At 37.1% G+C, this 17,208-nt stretch overlaps 1 protein-coding gene across 1 annotated transcript in view; it reads left to right on the forward strand.

Moving 5' to 3' along the window:
* The window catches only part of LOC126236078 (sodium-independent sulfate anion transporter-like), a 190,807-nt gene extending 185,512 nt beyond the window's left edge, over positions 1-5,295 (forward strand). Inside the window, exon 12 of the mRNA XM_049945138.1 lies at positions 4,481-5,295. Within this exon, the coding sequence (XP_049801095.1) occupies positions 4,481-4,509 (29 nt within the window). The 3' untranslated portion in view covers positions 4,510-5,295. The remainder of the gene's footprint in view (positions 1-4,480) is intronic.
* The last annotated feature ends 11,913 nt before the right edge of the window (positions 5,296-17,208 follow it).

Genomic DNA, 17,208 nt, shown 5'->3' on the forward strand with positions numbered 1-17,208 from the left:
AAACATGTAGTAGATTGCTGTATAGTCTAAAATCAACTGTTGCCTGTAGGTAAAGCTAACAGTACCACATCTCATCCAATAAGCAATGGTTTACAGAAAAAAGCTATTTCAATCATGAGTGTCAATGGAACCTTAAGCAGTTTCAGTTTGAATATTCTTGTCTGTTTCTGCAATACAAGTCATGAACAGATCTAGTGCTTGCCTAACCTTTCTGATATATTGTGTTAACACTGTTCTGTGTTAGTTCTGATTCTTTCAGAGGATGCAACAATCATATGCAAGTATTTGTCTCACTCATTCTGTATCGTATGTTGTTATATTTCTGAATGTGAGCACCATCAGCAGTTTCTATATCAGAACAAATTGGATCAGTACTAAGCACATCTTTAATTATTTTTTCTCTTCTGCACATTTAAACAGAAATTATACAAATCTCCATCACTGTTATATCACAGTTCACAAGAAATCTTTTTTTTTTATATATATATATATATATATATTTTTTTTTTTTTTTTTTTTTTTTTTTTTTTTAAACTGCACTGTATTGTGATGTGAGTCTTCATGTTAGTTAGATTTCACTATCCATAGCCAATAAATCAGCTGAAATTGTTTTCAACACCAAGTATCACTTCTCAACATCTTTCTCCATGGATACGCACAAACCTTTTTTTAAGTCTTCGAGGAACAAGCATAAGCATGCATTTTTAACAGGCTATATCATGAAGTTACTGAACTTCTTAAATTTAACTTGTGTACAGAGCAGTGCAGATAACATTAATCTAGATCCAATTTTGTCCAGTTTTGGACCAACAGGCCACATGAATTTAGAGTTACTGTTGTGTGGCTTCAGATAAAACCCTAAAATAAAATATCAACAAGCATAGAAAGTCATAGCTTAAATGTCATTGACAACTTGTTTTCAAAATGAAGCTTTCACTCTAGAGTAAGATATTTCCTGTAACAAAACCTCCAAATTACTTGATCATATGTCAGATCAAGACTCATTTCCATACCACAAACTAATTATGGTGATCAAGTGTTACTTTTCATCAGCCATTAATTTGGAGAAATAATTACATGCTAAGCTTAAAGGCAGATCTGGTGCTCATGATGGAAGTGTCAGTTTTCATACACTTGATCTTTCATTTTTGATGATCCAATAAAATTTTGTCTCTGTTTTTCACTGTTTTGTTTCATTTTCTTTGATGCACCGGCAACTGTGTTTTTACCAGAATTCATTATGACGTATCTTTATTCACAACTAATAAACAGCACAGTCTTTAAACATTGATAGTAATGTTAACACATTGTTATAAGCTCATTCTTTGTTAATAGCAGCCATGGCTGCACATTTTATGCTATCTACTGAATGGAGTGGAAATCAGTCGAGTCACTGACTTAGGTTGTTTCTGCAGTAATCAGAGTTTTTTATGGGTCTTTGAGACAAGGCAAAAGATTAGCTTCATTTCTGCACTATATCCTGACCCCAGATAAGTCCATAAATACCATAAAACGATTTATGGAAAATTTCAGGCTTAAGTGGTTTCTACAATCACTAATCCAATTACATGAAACATTAAAGCATTTATAAACTTCCATGCATGACTTCTGCCTGATGAAGCACAAAACACAGGTGTGATGCTTGCATTGTGTGAGAGAGGTGAGGTCTGATCCATCCTTACTTTTCCTCTCTATATGGGAGTCTATGTATGAGGTGGAACTTTCTTACTCTGCTACTCTTATCCCCTTTCAAGACTAAGTTAGAATGCACACATAGTAATAATGTACATTTAATGTCTGGTTCAGATAGTGAATGATACAGGCTTCTAAAGCTGACAGAATTTTTCATTAACAAGAAATATGAGAGTAATTTATAGTTAGTTACATACTCATCATCACAGCTGAAACAAGCACAAACGCAGTTGCAAAAAGCATTAACCTATAGATAGAAAGTAGACAAGTATCTGATTCCAACTCAGTGGCTAATGAATTTAATGACTATTTTAGCAATATAGAAAATGACCTTATACAACAAAAACTTAGAAACTAGAAATACACATTGCTCTCACAGTGGAAGACCTCCCAAAATATCCATGTTTCTCAGACAGGTCACACAAGATGAGCTCATACTGGCAGTGAGGTTACTCATGAAACTTTCATCTGGGCTTGATGATGTTCCAGAATGCATTGTAAAACAAATAGGGAAGTATATTGTTGATCCTCTGAAATTTATTATTAATCATTCCTTTTCAACTGGTAGATTTTCTGACCTTCTAAAGGTTGTTAAGGTCACACCATTGTGAAAAAAGGTAGTCACAGGCAATATTAACAATTATAGGCATGTAGGACAGCTTAGTGTCTTCTCAAAAATCTTTGAGAAGCTCTTTTCCAATAGGATACAAGAATTTACAAACTAGTACTCATTACTATCAAACTGTCAGCATGGCATCTGGGAATCCAGATCCATAGCCACAGATTTCTGTGAGTATGTAAATGCAATCCTGAAAGCCATGGACCAAAAGGAAATGGCTACTGGAATATTTCTGGACTTATCTAAAGTGTTTGATGTTATAGATCATACTACCCAACTACACAAAATAGAAAGCAAGGGTATTAGAGGTATTCCAAATGAATGGATCAAATCATATCTTAAAAAATGGCAACAAAAAGTTATTCTTAAACATGACACACAAACTGGAAACATCATAATAACAACAACACACTTGTCAGGGAAAACTTTCCTCAAATATGGTGTGCCAAAAGTGTCCATATTAGGCCCAATTCTCTTCCTTCTGTATGTAAATAACCTGAGGGCTCTGTTCATGACAAAAAGAAAATTCTGTTTGCAGATGACATGATCATTTTGATAACAGGTACAGATAAAAAAGATCTTCAGTTCAAATGTTTAAATATGTGTGAATTCGTAAGGGACCAAACTGCTGAAGTCATTGGTACCTAGACTTACGCACTACTTAAACTACCTTAAACTAACTTATGCTAAGAACAACACACACACCCATGCCCAAGGGAGGACTCGAACCTCCAGTGGGAGGGGCTGACCTTCAGTCATCAGCAGTTAGGACACTGATGTAACTTTCAGACAGGTTTCAAAGAAATAAGTTCGTTATAAACACTGAAAAAATTGTAGCCATAGACTTTTACATATACCGCAAAAAGCAGCAGAATTACCTCCAGTTTAAAATAAACAACAAAAGCTTAAAACTGACAAACTGAAATTTTTGGTACTACATCTTCCGATAGAACACAAATATTCAGTATCTAACAGATAAACTGTCATCTATTTGCCCTGTGCTAAGGGTACTGAACTCGAGCTGTAAGAGAGATGCAGTACTGCAGGCATACGGTGCACATTTCCAGTCTGCAATCAGATATGGAATCATATTCTGGGGAAATTCACCATGTAGCCAAACTATATTCAAAACACAAAAACTAGCTGTTAGAATCATCTGCAACAAAAAGAAACATGATTCATGTCATTCTCTTTTCCAAACACTAAATATTCTCAACCTTCTGTGCTTGTATAGACATGAAGTAATACTCTTCATATGAGAATATTTAACAATTTCCAATGCTTATAAACAAAACAGCTCTGTACATAATCTTGAAACAGGAAATCGCAATAAAATTCGTATATCTCACATCAGAAAATCTGCCTACCAGAAAAGTGCCATACATAATGCTCATACATAGTGCCCATGCATATGTATTGTCTAACCATGTCTATAGTAATCATTTGTGGCGTATCAACTACATAGGTAGTAAATGTTACTAAGACTTAATGTGTAATCAAGATTAATTTCTGGATTGTCTTTATGTTTAAATGTGTTCATGTGTATAAATTTTATAACAGTATTGTCTGTAGGAATCATTTATGGGTTTTCAATTATACATGTAGTAAATGTTACTTAAACTGAATGCAATATCATGGTTAATTTTTGTCTTGTTCTTATATGAAAAATTTTTAATTTTTATTTCTGCATCATATTTCGACTTGACCTATATCTACACAAGATGTCACAGGACAAAATAAAAATAAATAAATACTGTGACTGATGGTCATAATTTCTCAAAATACTGTATTACATAACTCTAATAATACTGATATAACTTCTATATTCTCTACTATGTGATTCATATTAGAATTTTCAATGCTGAAATAAATTAGCTTCATTTACAATTTTGACTAGCTGCTGAACTAAAAAAAATATGGTTGCTTTATATCAATGGAAATTTTCAGTTTGACTAAGTTTGTCTGTAGGTTGTTCATGCATGATTTTTTTTAATCAAAATTTGTTTTGGAAAATTACATTTTCTTCTGCTTTTGTATTGTCCCTACCTGCTCAATAAATGGCAGGTTAGCATCTCTCAGTGGTTTGCACTGATATAATTTCATGTCATTGCTTCTTCCTTGATCCTCCCATTGACCCTATATCTCCTAGATCTTTTTTTCTCTTTTCAGAAGCTGTAAAGCCACACAGAGAAACCTGAAATGTGCATGAGAATGCTGTGAGGATGTATCTCTCAATGGGGTCCCCACTATTCTGATGGCCACTTCATCGTCCAATATATTTCAGTGAAACCACAAGAAGACATTTCCAACTACTACAATTGGACTGCATGTGGCCAAAGTACACAGATTCAATGTCTCTGTCAAGAACTTCTAGCAAACCACACTAGAATTTATCAGACACGTTATTTTAATAGCTTACAACAGTTTGCTTCTTTAGTGTGTGCCAGACAAGGAGATGACCAAGTGTTTGCACAGTCTCTGAGAGTTAGGGAGAGTTGAAAGGGAGTGAGGCAGGTCTGCTCATATTAACTCATTCTAGTTTTGTAGTGAACGACCAAACCATTTCAAGATTTCACAACAATGATTCTGGGTACAATTTTCTACTAGTCAGTATACATTATATGACCTTGTTTTTCAATTGACATTAAATTTATAGATATATCTATGTGGCAGGGCAGAATATGAGTTCAATTTGTAAAGATCTTTTTTTTCCTAGGTCATGGCCATGGAGATGATTACTTCAGTTTCATACCAAGCCATGCTTTTTAGATGCAGGAAAAATTATGAATACAAAACATTTGAATCTGGTAAAACGTTTGTTCATACACTCAAAATAATTCTCTCTGTTTAACTATAACATAAAGAGTAAATTAATGATGCAACATTTCAACTTTTGATTGTCGTTGCAAGTATATTCTGTATTTGCATTCTTCCTTACCTGTTGCACTTATTGTGAACAATTAAGCAACTGATTTTAACTTATTCTTGGTCGAAATTTACTTTCATGTTTAGTTGTGTTACCATACAATGGTGTGGTCTTCAATATTTGACTTTTGTTTTAAAAAGTCACAAGTTATTTTAAATTGTTCAGTATAATTATGCACTGTATACAATTTTATACATAAACAGTATTATAACTGGTAGTTGCAGCATCTTATTGAATACAGGATCAGACAAACTTTCAGACAAGAAACTATTATAAGTATCCTGTTGTGAGCAAATAATTTATGCATCACTTGTTTAAAATTCATTCAAGAACAATATTATGTCGTACACTTAGATGAAATGAAATAACAACTGTAATTTTAACGTCTTGAGAAAATCTCTTGCAATATTGTCTCTCATTTTATTTTATTGTGATCTGCCATGGCACCTAATGCAATAGCATTTGAATCAGATTTCAATAGTGACAAGTCTATATTTTTACATAAATTCATCCAGTCATTGTGATCTGCCATGGCACTGAATGTAATAGCATTTTAATCAGTCTTCTGTAGTCACAATCCTATATTTTTATCCAGATGGATATAATGCTTAGATCCAAGTTTATTTTGGAGCTGGAAAAGTATTGTTAGTTATCTTATTTGAACAATAAGATTTTTTGTTTTGTATTACATATTTCATGTTTGTCATTTACTATCCATTTTATGCATTCAAAACTGACAGAAACTCAGTCTGGTTTATTTGACAACTCAAGATATGTTACAAATCATTCCCAGGCACAGTACAAGTTGTTTTTCAGTAAACAGTCCAACCAAAGTCCAGTTCGTGCAGTGTCAGAGTCCCATCTGTGAATAACAGAGTCTAAAAGATAAGCATTCATAAACCAAGTTCAGTGTGCACTTCCACTCTATCAACACATGGTAGAATCATAACTGGCTCAGACTGGTCCTTGGCTGGCTTATATACAGGAGATGTCAGAGGATGCTCCTGGTGACAAGTGCCACCTGTGTAGTGGCGCCATAGCCATCAACACTAATGCTGTGTCAGCTAATCACATTATACAGTGACATCAGGTGGTGCCAATATAGGTCCCTTCCTACCCCCCTCCCCCAGCAACAACTATTTGGAGAAGAAGCATGTGGCATGTGGTCCAGTAGAGCTGCCACCAGGAAAGATTACAGATTACGGGCATCACTGCAGAATGCTAGAGCAGAAGAAGGCTTGACAGAAGTTGCATGAACTGTCTCAGGATCAAATGGTCCACTAGGAACGTGGAGGAGGGGGGCAGAGAAGCAGGAGGCAGCTGATCGTGAAGATAGGGATGAAGCTGATTTTGATGGTGTTGCAAGGACCCATGGTGGGCAGAAATCATCTCACAGATCAAGATGGGTGCCATCAAAACTTGTGGACATCACCAAAATCCCCACCTAGGACAGAGAAGCCTCAGAAAAGACATTTACTGGCAGAGGTGAGAGCAAGTCCGAGAGGGCACAGTGAGGGCAGCCATGAAGTCACTCTGGCATAATGTGGCTTTCAAATTGGGGGGGGACCTGTAAGTTGCCAGAAAAATACAGAGGGCATTAGGTGCATTGTTGGGCTTCATTTCCACCTGGAGTAGGGTCCTGAAAGTGAGGATACAGTTTCCACATGACTTTTTGAGATTATATGAAATCATGAAGTACATAGGTGCCTTTAAGATCAACGATTTTTTCCAAGGCCGCGGTGGTAGTGGCTGAAGTGACCTGGGATGTGTGGAAGATAAAAGGGAATGGAAAAAGGAATCAGTCATAACCAACCATGTGGACCTCAAAAATGGGCTGGCAGAATCTAGGCAGATACTCTCCCACAGCTCCTCAGAACTGGGACAGGAAGAGAACTGCAAGGAGGAGTAGCTTGATGGGCCTGCCAGGCAGAACATTGGCAGACATTGTTACCAGTGGAGTGACCCGTTAACAATGGAGTATGTGCATTAACACTTATTCACAAGTGAATCTGTCCAATTCTGTCTGAGGGTGTCCTCTAGAGCAAGAGTCACTATGTGAGCTTTATTCAAGTACAGAGTAGCTACCATCTTAAGAGTGACGTTTGAATATATCACAGAAAGTCTTTAGGGTGGTGCAAGGTCTTTTGGATTGTGTGGAATGTACTGTTTCATGAACTATAAACCCAAAAGCATGAAAGAGTCTCCCCTTAAAACATTGTCCAATCTGGAGTCCACTACCGCAAGAACATTTACTGGATGAGTGATTTGATTGTAAGTAAGCAAAAGTTGTCCTAATAAGGACACAAGAAGGCTTGCTATGCTCAAAGGTTTGTCTTGGCAGCCTACAAAGACAGTGATGCTAAGCTTAAGTAAGTGGTTTGACTTATCAATGACACAGAAGCACCAGTATCAAGAAGTAACTCCACTGATGTCTGTTTATGAATGCATCTAAGTACATTTCCTGAGCTGAATTCTGAGAAGTCTAAACTTCTGTAAGTTTATTGCTCACTTGGTTCACTTCCACAGGTCGGGATGTATTTGTGGCAGAACTGCTAAAGCATATCTCTTGCAAGTGTCACTTTTTGCAAAACCTGTGACATGTTGCACATCAGTGGTGCTTGCACTGCATGCATGGTGAAGAGAACAGTGTTTACAGATGGGCAACAGTGCTGTGAGTGACATACCCAATCTCCATTGGTGGTGTTGTCTATGCGGTCATCCAGACCATGGAGGAGGCACAGGCCCTGGTGGCATGATGTCCACATGACCTGTGCTGGGGAGCTGACTGCCACATCATCTTATTCCATCATAAACAAGTTCTGGGCTGCATGGACAGTTTCAAAGGCTTGAGCTATTTACATTACTTCCATCAGAGAAGGATTTTGGTTCCTTATTGTATGGTTACTCACTTCCAAGTAGGGGTTAAGACACACTATAACGTACCTGATTAAAGAGCCATTATAGATCTGTCCACACAAACATTCAAAATTGCAATTCCTACTTGATCTTTGTGGGGCAGCAGCAACCAAAATTTTAAGTTGGCTGCAATAATATGTTTCTTCTTCAAGACATGTTCTTGTAATAACAAAAATATTCTAGGCAGCTCAAGTTCCAGCAGCTTTGACAGTGGCTCTGGTTTCTGCATTTGGTGATACGACTTGGTGTTTCTTGACAAGAATATGGTCTTTTGTCTTTCCATGCTGAAAATTTGGCAAGCCAAAATATTGAAATTAATCATCAGTAGTATGTGTCTCACTCTTCACTTTGTGCATTAAAGGGTGGAAAAATTGTAAACACAGGTAGTACAGAAGAATTATCTTTTGCATTCAGTATGGCTAGCACTGCTGCTGTTAGCTCTTGATAACTCCACACGGTTTGCAGTAGTAGTTGTTGTTGTTGCTCGATGGTTGAAGATCCACAGTCTTAACTAATCACCAAAATGTTCAAAGTGTGACTTGCATGTTTCACAGGTCTCGAGTTGTCACCGCTTTTGTAAAGATGATCTACACCCAAAACTAGTGGAGATTCATTCTGATTTAATACACAATTTGAGATATTTTACACTATGGATTCTAACATTTATCTTTCAGAAGGTATTAATACAAAAGTATGAGTAAAATGATAAACCAGGAGTTTGGATTTTTGGTACACCTGGTATCAATATTTGAAAGAAGCATGAAGCACATGTTCACAACTACACAATCAGGGTCAGTCCTAGATATGTGATAGGCTCCCTCAGTAGTTATATGTATTATAACTATTCTTTCTTTCTTCAAAATTCAGTGTTGGTTGCACCACAAGATCATGTCTTAATTTGTGCAAACCTTCTACAGTTCCATTAGCAACATAAACATTGAAAACATTTCTTGACAGTTCCTTTATGTCTGTTTCAATAATGACACTTATATTCAGACTATTGAACTTCCAAACCCACAACAGCAATTATCAGCATTAATTATATACTTCCTACTTAATCTTCATAACAACAAATTTAACCCAGTCATTTCAATCACATAGGAAAACTCTTGTCGTATACAGTTCTTTAGTTCTTTATAGGTATACTGTTAATACTATTTCTATATTTCACCTGACTCCATTCTGTTCTAATTTTTACCATTATCCAAATCTTGCACAGCAGTGTCAAAGATAGAATGAGAACTTAGCATTTAAGTAATGTTTTTATGGACCATGTTACATTTATGATGAGTAAAGATTCTACAACTATAGTTTAGCCTAACAGTTCCCTCATTTGCTGAATAAGCTTCCAACATTATGTAGGAAGATATCTGATTTCTCCCTTTCTTAATATTGTGCATAACCAATATGTTTTTACCAGACCTAGATTTTCACTCTGGTGCTGAGTTTTTTTACAAGTATTTGTCATCATTTTACAATATGTTCAAATAATAATGCTCTTGATTGCTACAAAGTCACTTTTCTATGTGGATTTTATCTGCAATTGACTTGCTTTGCTTAAAACTATATTGTTCTCTTAACAGACTCAGATGAAAGCTGAGTCCAGCACAAAGTTAAAACAAAGAACACAGCCAGAAAAAAGAATTTTCAAGAGGAGTAGGCAAAAAGTCACACATCATTCACATGTAAAACTAAATAGACAAGATATTTATCTTTTAAGTTTCGGAATCAATGTTAAAGGTGTTGCAGCTGCCATGTTATTTGTGTTTTTGAAATTTTATGTTCCATTACCTGACTTCCATCCAGTAGTATACAGCAGTTGTCAAATGTTCAGATATCAGCTATTTATGTTTAAGTTGTGTAATGATAATTAGGAAGATAAATTTGTTATTTTTTCTTATTCAACCACTTCTCTTAAAAATAGATGTAAAATCTAACTGCGGTTTATAAAAATATGATATTATATATTTGCAAACATATTTTATAGTGATTTGAATCAAGGTACAAATTGTCTGTGATATGTTGTTTCCAGTATTTTAAATATTAGTATACGATACTGCAGTCAGTTTGTGTTAAAAAGTGCACCAGAGTTTACTGAACTTTACTTATTCTGTTTTTATATTTAATAAACATAAAACTGATAAAACTCATCTTTTGTTTCCATGTTTTGCTAACAATACCTTAATTCCAGTTACCAAATGTATGAGTGTGTGTAAGAGAAAAAGACAGAGGGAAAGGAAGACTTAGAGAAAAAAACAAGGCAGAATAATAGTAGCAAATAGAGAAATTGTAATTACACTTGATAAGTTTCATCTGCTGTCAATAAGAGTAACTTAGAAGTAGGTACCCTTGATGTAGTGGAACAACTCAAATTGCTTAACAAATGGGAAGTCTTCCAGCTGAAATTACATACCAATTAAATTCCTTTCAGAGTATGCTGGCACAATAGCTCCATAGTTAGCAGTGCCATAAAACCACTTGCTTCACTAAAGATCAGCATCTAAAGATCAGAAAGATGTGCAGGTTACACTAATCCTTGAGAAAGGCATTAGGAGTTATCTACTGAATTTCAGACCCATATCACTGACATCAATTTGCAGCAGAATTTCAGAATATATACTGTGTTCAAACATAATGAATTACCTTGAAGAAAATGATCTACTGATGCACAGTCAGCATGAATTCAGAAAACAACTTTCTTGTGCAACACACCTCTTTATTGTCATGAAGTAATCAGTGCTACTGATTGGGAATCTCAAATTGATTCTAAATATCCAGATTTCCTGAAGGCTTTGGATACCATTCCTCACAAGCAGCTTAATCAAATTGCATACCTATGGACTATTGTCTCAGTTGTGTGAGTGGATTCATTTTTTCCTGTCAGTCACAGGTCATAGTAATTAATGCAAAGTCATTGAGTAAAACAGAAGTGATATCTGACATTCCCTGGGGAAGTGTTACAGGTCCTCTAATCTATGTAAACTATTTGCGAGATAATCTGAGCAGCCGTCTTAGATTGTTTGCACATGATGCTCTCATGTACTGTCTCATGAACCCATCAGAATATCAAAACTAATTGCAAAATGATTTACAAAATATCTGTGTAACCTGAAAAGTGACAACTGATTCTAAACAATGATAAGTGTGAGGTCATCTACATGAGTACTAAAAGAAATCCATTAAATTTCAGTTACATGATAAATCAAACAAAATGCTGCCAATTCAACTAAGTACCTAAGGACAACAATTATGATCAAGTGAAACTGTAACAATCACACATATGGTTACGTGGGGAATGTAAACCAAAAATTGCATTTTATTGGCAGAACACTTGAAAGAAGCAACACATCCAGTAAAGAGTGTCCACCTTACACTTGTCCATCCTCTGCTAAAGTATTGCTATGCAGTATGGGATCCTTACCGGATAGGATTGATGGAGGACTTTGAAAAAGTTCAAGGAAGGGTTGTTCATTCTGTGTTGTCATGCCATGTGAGTTATGGTAGCAATCATTAAAGAAATGTGTTTTTCATTGCAGCGAGATCTTTTTACGAATTTTCAATCTCCAACTTTCTACTCCAAATGTGAAAATATTTTGTTGGCACCCACGTACATAGCGAGAAATGATAAAATAAGAGAAATCAGAGCTCATGTAAAAAGATTTAAGTGTTTGTTTTTCTTGCAAACTGTTTGAGAGAGAAGCAGTATTGAAATAGTGTGAAAGTGGTTTGATGGACACTCTATCAGACATTTAATTGTGAACTGTAGAGCAGTCATGTAGACATAGATATTGGCTCAGAGTCTCTTAAGAACATGTGTTTGCCAATATTTATTTGACTGTTATACAATTGTTTATCTTTTTATAATACTCATGAAGAGGAATGGTTGGGAGAGGACTCCTTTGTTAGTTGTAACCATGATAGAATTCTTGTAGTGTTGATTTAAATGAAAGACATATCTCACTACTCGAGGTGAAATACAAGTGCAGTCTTTTACATAATAGCTCCAAAAAATGATTGTACAAAAGTATTTTATGAATATAATAGAGGGAAACATTCCACGTGGGAAAAATATATCTAAAAACAAAGATGATGTAACTTACCAAATGAAAGAGTTGGTATGTTGATAGAGACACAAACAAACACAAACACACACATAAAATTCAAGCTTTCGCAACTCATGGTTGCTTCATCAGCAAAGAGGGAAAGACGAAAGGATGTGGGTTTTAAGGGAGAGGGTAAGGAGTCATTCCAATCTCGGGAATGGAAAGACTTACCTTAGGGGGAAAAAAGGACAGGTATACACTCGCACACAAACACACACATATCCATCCGCACATATACAGACACAATCAGACATATGTAAAGGCAAAGAGTTTGGGCAGAGATGTCAGTTGAGGCAGAAGTACATAGGCAAAGATGTTGTTGAATGACAGGTGAGGTATGAGTGGTGGCAACTTGAAATTAGCGGAGGTTGAGGCCTGGTGGGTAACGGGAAGAGGCCAGGCCCGCAACCTCTGCTAATTTCAAGTTGCCACCGCTCATACCTCACCTGTCATTCAACAACATCTTTGCCTCTGTACTTCTGCCTCGACTGACATCTCTGCCCAAACTCTTTGCCTTTACATATGTCTGCTTGTGTCTGTATATGTGCGGATGGATATGTTTGTGTGTGTGCAAGTGTATACCTGTCCTTTTTTCCCCCTAAGGTAAGTCTTTCCACTCCCAGGATTGGAATGACTCCTTACCCTCTCCCTTAAAACCCACATCCTTTCGTCTTTCCCTCTCCTTCCCTCTTTCCTGATGAAGCAACCGTGGGTTGCGAAAGCTTGAATTTTGTGTGTGTGTTTGTGTTTGTTTGTGTCTCTATCAACATACCAACACTTCTGTTTGGTAAGTTACATCATCTTTGTTTTTAAATATACAAAAGTATTTTCTTGCATTTACATGTAAGAAGATGTAATCAACATTCGTACTGACAGCAGCCAAGTGAGCACACTTGGAAAATCATCATACAGCTCATACATATTATTGTATATAGTCTATATCTATGTATTTTTCATGGTGCATTAATTACTATGTTGGTTCATGATGTTGTAGTCTTCAGTCTAAAGACTGCTTTGGTGCAGCTCTCCAAGGTACTATAACCTGTGCGAGCTTCTTCATCTCTACAGAGCTGTTGTAACATTATTTTATTTGAAACTGCTTACTACAGTCCAGCCTTGGTCTCCATCCACACTTTTATACTCAGGCCCCCTCCCCATCCTGTCCACTGCCCCCCCCCCCCCCGCCCCCCTCCCCCTCTTCCATGTCACAGACATGCACACAAATCCAGAGTGATGATTGTTGGTGCCTCAGATTGTGACCTATCACCTGATCCCTTTTTGTAGGTAGGTGGTGACACAAATTTCTCGACTCAGAACTTCAGTTGAGTACCTACTCCTCAGTCCTGTGATATACCCATCTGATTTTCAGCATTCTTCTGTAGCACTACATTTCAAAAGTTTCTATTCTGCTCCTGGTTAAGCTATTTATTGTCCATGTTTAACTTCCATACAAGGCTACATTTCAGACAAATGCCCTCAGAAAATACTCCCTAACACTGAAATTTTTATTCAATTTTAACAAATTTGTCTCATTCAGAATTACATTTCTTGCTGTTGCCTTCCTTCATTTTGTATCCACTTTTTCTGCAATCATCAGTTACTTTTATGCCAAATATCTCTACTAGTTTTAGTGTCTCATTATGTATTCTAATGCCTCTATCATCATCTGATTTCATTTTATTATATTCCATTGCCCTTGAGTTACTTTTGTTGAGATTTATCTTGTAGTCCATTTCAAGATACTATCAGTTTAATTCAACTGGTCTTCTGAAGTCCTTTGCTATTGTTAATTCTTCTCTTGGAGCCTTATTTCACTTTCCAAATGCCTACCTGGTTTCTCTTAAGGTTTGTGCAGTGCACAGATTGCATAGCATTACACCTACATCTACATATCTACATATATACTCTGCTAGTCACCAAGTGGTGTGTGGCAGAGGGCACAATTGGCACCAAAGTCATATTTCCCCCCCTCTGTTCCACTTGCGGATCATGTGAGGGAATAACAACTGTCTGAACACTTCAGTACAAGCTTTAATTTCCCATATCTTTGAATGGTGATCACTGCGCGATCTGAAAGTTGGTGGTAATAATATATGCTCTACATCCTCAGTGAAGATCGAATTTTGGAATTTAGTGAGCAGCCCCTTCCGTTTAGCATGCTGTCTATCTGCACATGTGTCCCACATCAAACTTTCTATGAGATTTGTAATGCTCTCATGATGGCTAAATGTACCAGTCATGAATCTTGCCGCTCTTCTTTGGACCTTCTCAATCTGTTGAATCAGACCCAACAGGTAGGGTCACATACAGATGAACAATACTCTAAGATTGGACGAACTAACATATTGTAAGCTATTTCCTTTGTTGAAGGACTGCATAGCTTCAGGATTATACCAATAAACCACAGACTTACCTGTTACGGGTGTAATCTGATCATTCCCTTTGAGATCATTTCAAATAGTCACACCCAGATACTTGATGGATGTTACTGCTTCCAGGGACTGGGCATTTATTTTGTACTCATACATTAATGGGGATTTTTGCCTTGTTATATGCAGTAGGTTACACTAACTAATATTGAGAGATAACTTCCAGTCATTACACCATGATTTTATTTTCTGCAAATCCTCATTGATTTGTTCACAACTTTTGTGTGATACTACTTTCCTGTAGACTACAGCATCATCGGCAAACAGTCTAATGCCACTGTCAATACCATCAACCAGATCGATTATTAGAAATAGGCCACAATGTACATGTCACCTGTCGGAGCCATGTCTAGATGTATCAGGGGTCCTATATCACTCCAATTGCACAAGCCCCACACCATTACAGAGCCTCCACCAGCTTGAACAGTACCCTGTGGACATACAGGGTTCACAGATTCATGAGGTCGTCTTCATACCCTACATGTCTGTCCGCTCGATACAATTTGAAATGAGACTCATCCAACCAGGCAACATGTTTCCAGTCATCGATAGTCCAATGTCGGTGTTGATGGGCCCAGGTGAGGCATAGAGCTTTGTGTTGTGCAGTCATCAAGCGTACATGAGTGAGCCTTTGGCTCCGAAAACCCATTTTGATGATAATTTGTTGAATGGTTTGCACATTGACACATGTTGATTACCCAGCATTGAAATCTGCAGCAATTTGTGGAAGCGTTGCACTTCTGTCACAATGAATGATTCTCTTCAGTCATTGTTGGTCCTGTTCTTGCAGGATCTTTTCCTGGTCGCAGCGCTGTATAAGATTTGATGTTTTACCGGATTCCTGGTATTCATGGTGTTGTTGTGGTCTTCAGTCCTGAGACTGGTTTGATGCAGCTCTCCATGCTACTCTATCCTGTGCAAGCTTCTTCATCTACCAGTACCTACTGCAGCCTACATCCTTCTGAATCTGCTTAGTGTATTCATCTCTTGGTCCCCCTCTACGATTTTTACCCTCCACACTGCCCTCCAATGCTAAATTTGTCATCCCTTGATGCCTCAAAACATGTCCTACCAACCGATCCCTTCTTCTAGTCAAGTTGGGCCACAAACTTCTCTTCTCCCCAATCCTATTCAATACCTCCTCATTAGTTACGTGATCTACCCACCTTATCTTCAGCATTCTTCTGTAGCACCACATTTCGAAAGCTTCTATTCTCTTCTTGTATAAACTAGTTATCGTCCATTTTTCACTTCCATACATGGCTACACTCCATACAAATACTTTCAGAAACGACTTCCTGACACTTAAATCTATACCCGATGTTAACAAATTTCTCTTCTTCAGAAACGATTTCCTTGCCATTGCCAGTCTACATTTTATATCCTCTCTACTTCGACCATCATCAGTTATTTTACTCCCTAAATAGCAAAACTCCTTTACTACTTTAAGTGTCTCATTTCCTAATCTAATTCCCTCAGCATCACCCGATTTAATTTGACTACATTCCATTATCCTCGTTTTGCTTTTGTTGATGTTCATCTTATATCCTCCTTTCAAGACACTGTCCATTCCGTTCAACTGCTCTTCCAAGTCCTTTGCTGTCTCTGACAGAATTACAATGTCATCGGCAAACCTCAAAGTTTTTACTTCTTCTCCACGAATTTTAATACCTACTCCGAATTTTTCTTTTGTTTCCTTTACTGCTTGCTCAATATACAGATTGAATAACATCGGGGAGAGGCTACAACCCTGTCTCACTCCTTTCCTAACCACTGCTTCCCTTTCATGCCCCTCGACTCTTATAACTGCCATCTGCTTTCTGTACAAATTGTAAATAGCCTTTCACTCCCTGTATTTTACCCCTGCCACCTTCAGAATTTGAAAAAGAGTATTCCAGTTAACATTGTCAAAAGCTTTCTCTAAGTCTACAAATGCTAGAAACGTAGGTTTGCCTTTTCTTAATCTTTCTTCTAAGATAAGTCGTAAGGTTAGTATTGCCTCACGTGTTCCAACATTCCTACGCAATCCAAACTGATCTTCCCCGAGGTCCGCTTCTACCAGTTTTTCCATTCATCTATAAAGAATTCGCGTTAGTATTTTGCAGCTGTGACTTATTAAACTGATAGTTCGGTAATTTTCACATCTGTCAACACCTGCTTTCTTTGGGATTGGAATTATTATATTCTTCTTGAAGTCTGAGGGTATTTCGCCTGTCTCATACATCTTCCTCACCAGATAGTAGAGTTTTGTCATGACTGGCTCTCCCAAGGCCATCAGTAGTTCTAATGGAATGTTGTCCACTCCCGGGGCCTTGTTTTGACTCAGGTCTTTCAGTGCTCTGTCAAACTCTTCACGCAGTATCCTATCTCCCATTTCATCTTCGTCTACATCCTCTTCCATTTCCATAATATTGTCCTCAAGTACATCGCCCTTGTATAAACCTTCTATATACTCCTTCCACCTTTCTGCCTTTTCTTCTTTGCTTAGAACTGGGTTGCCATCTGAGCTCTTGATATTCATAC

Source organism: Schistocerca nitens, chromosome 2 (assembly GCF_023898315.1).
Source record: "Schistocerca nitens isolate TAMUIC-IGC-003100 chromosome 2, iqSchNite1.1, whole genome shotgun sequence".
NCBI classification, from domain to species: Eukaryota; Metazoa; Arthropoda; class Insecta; order Orthoptera; family Acrididae; genus Schistocerca; species Schistocerca nitens.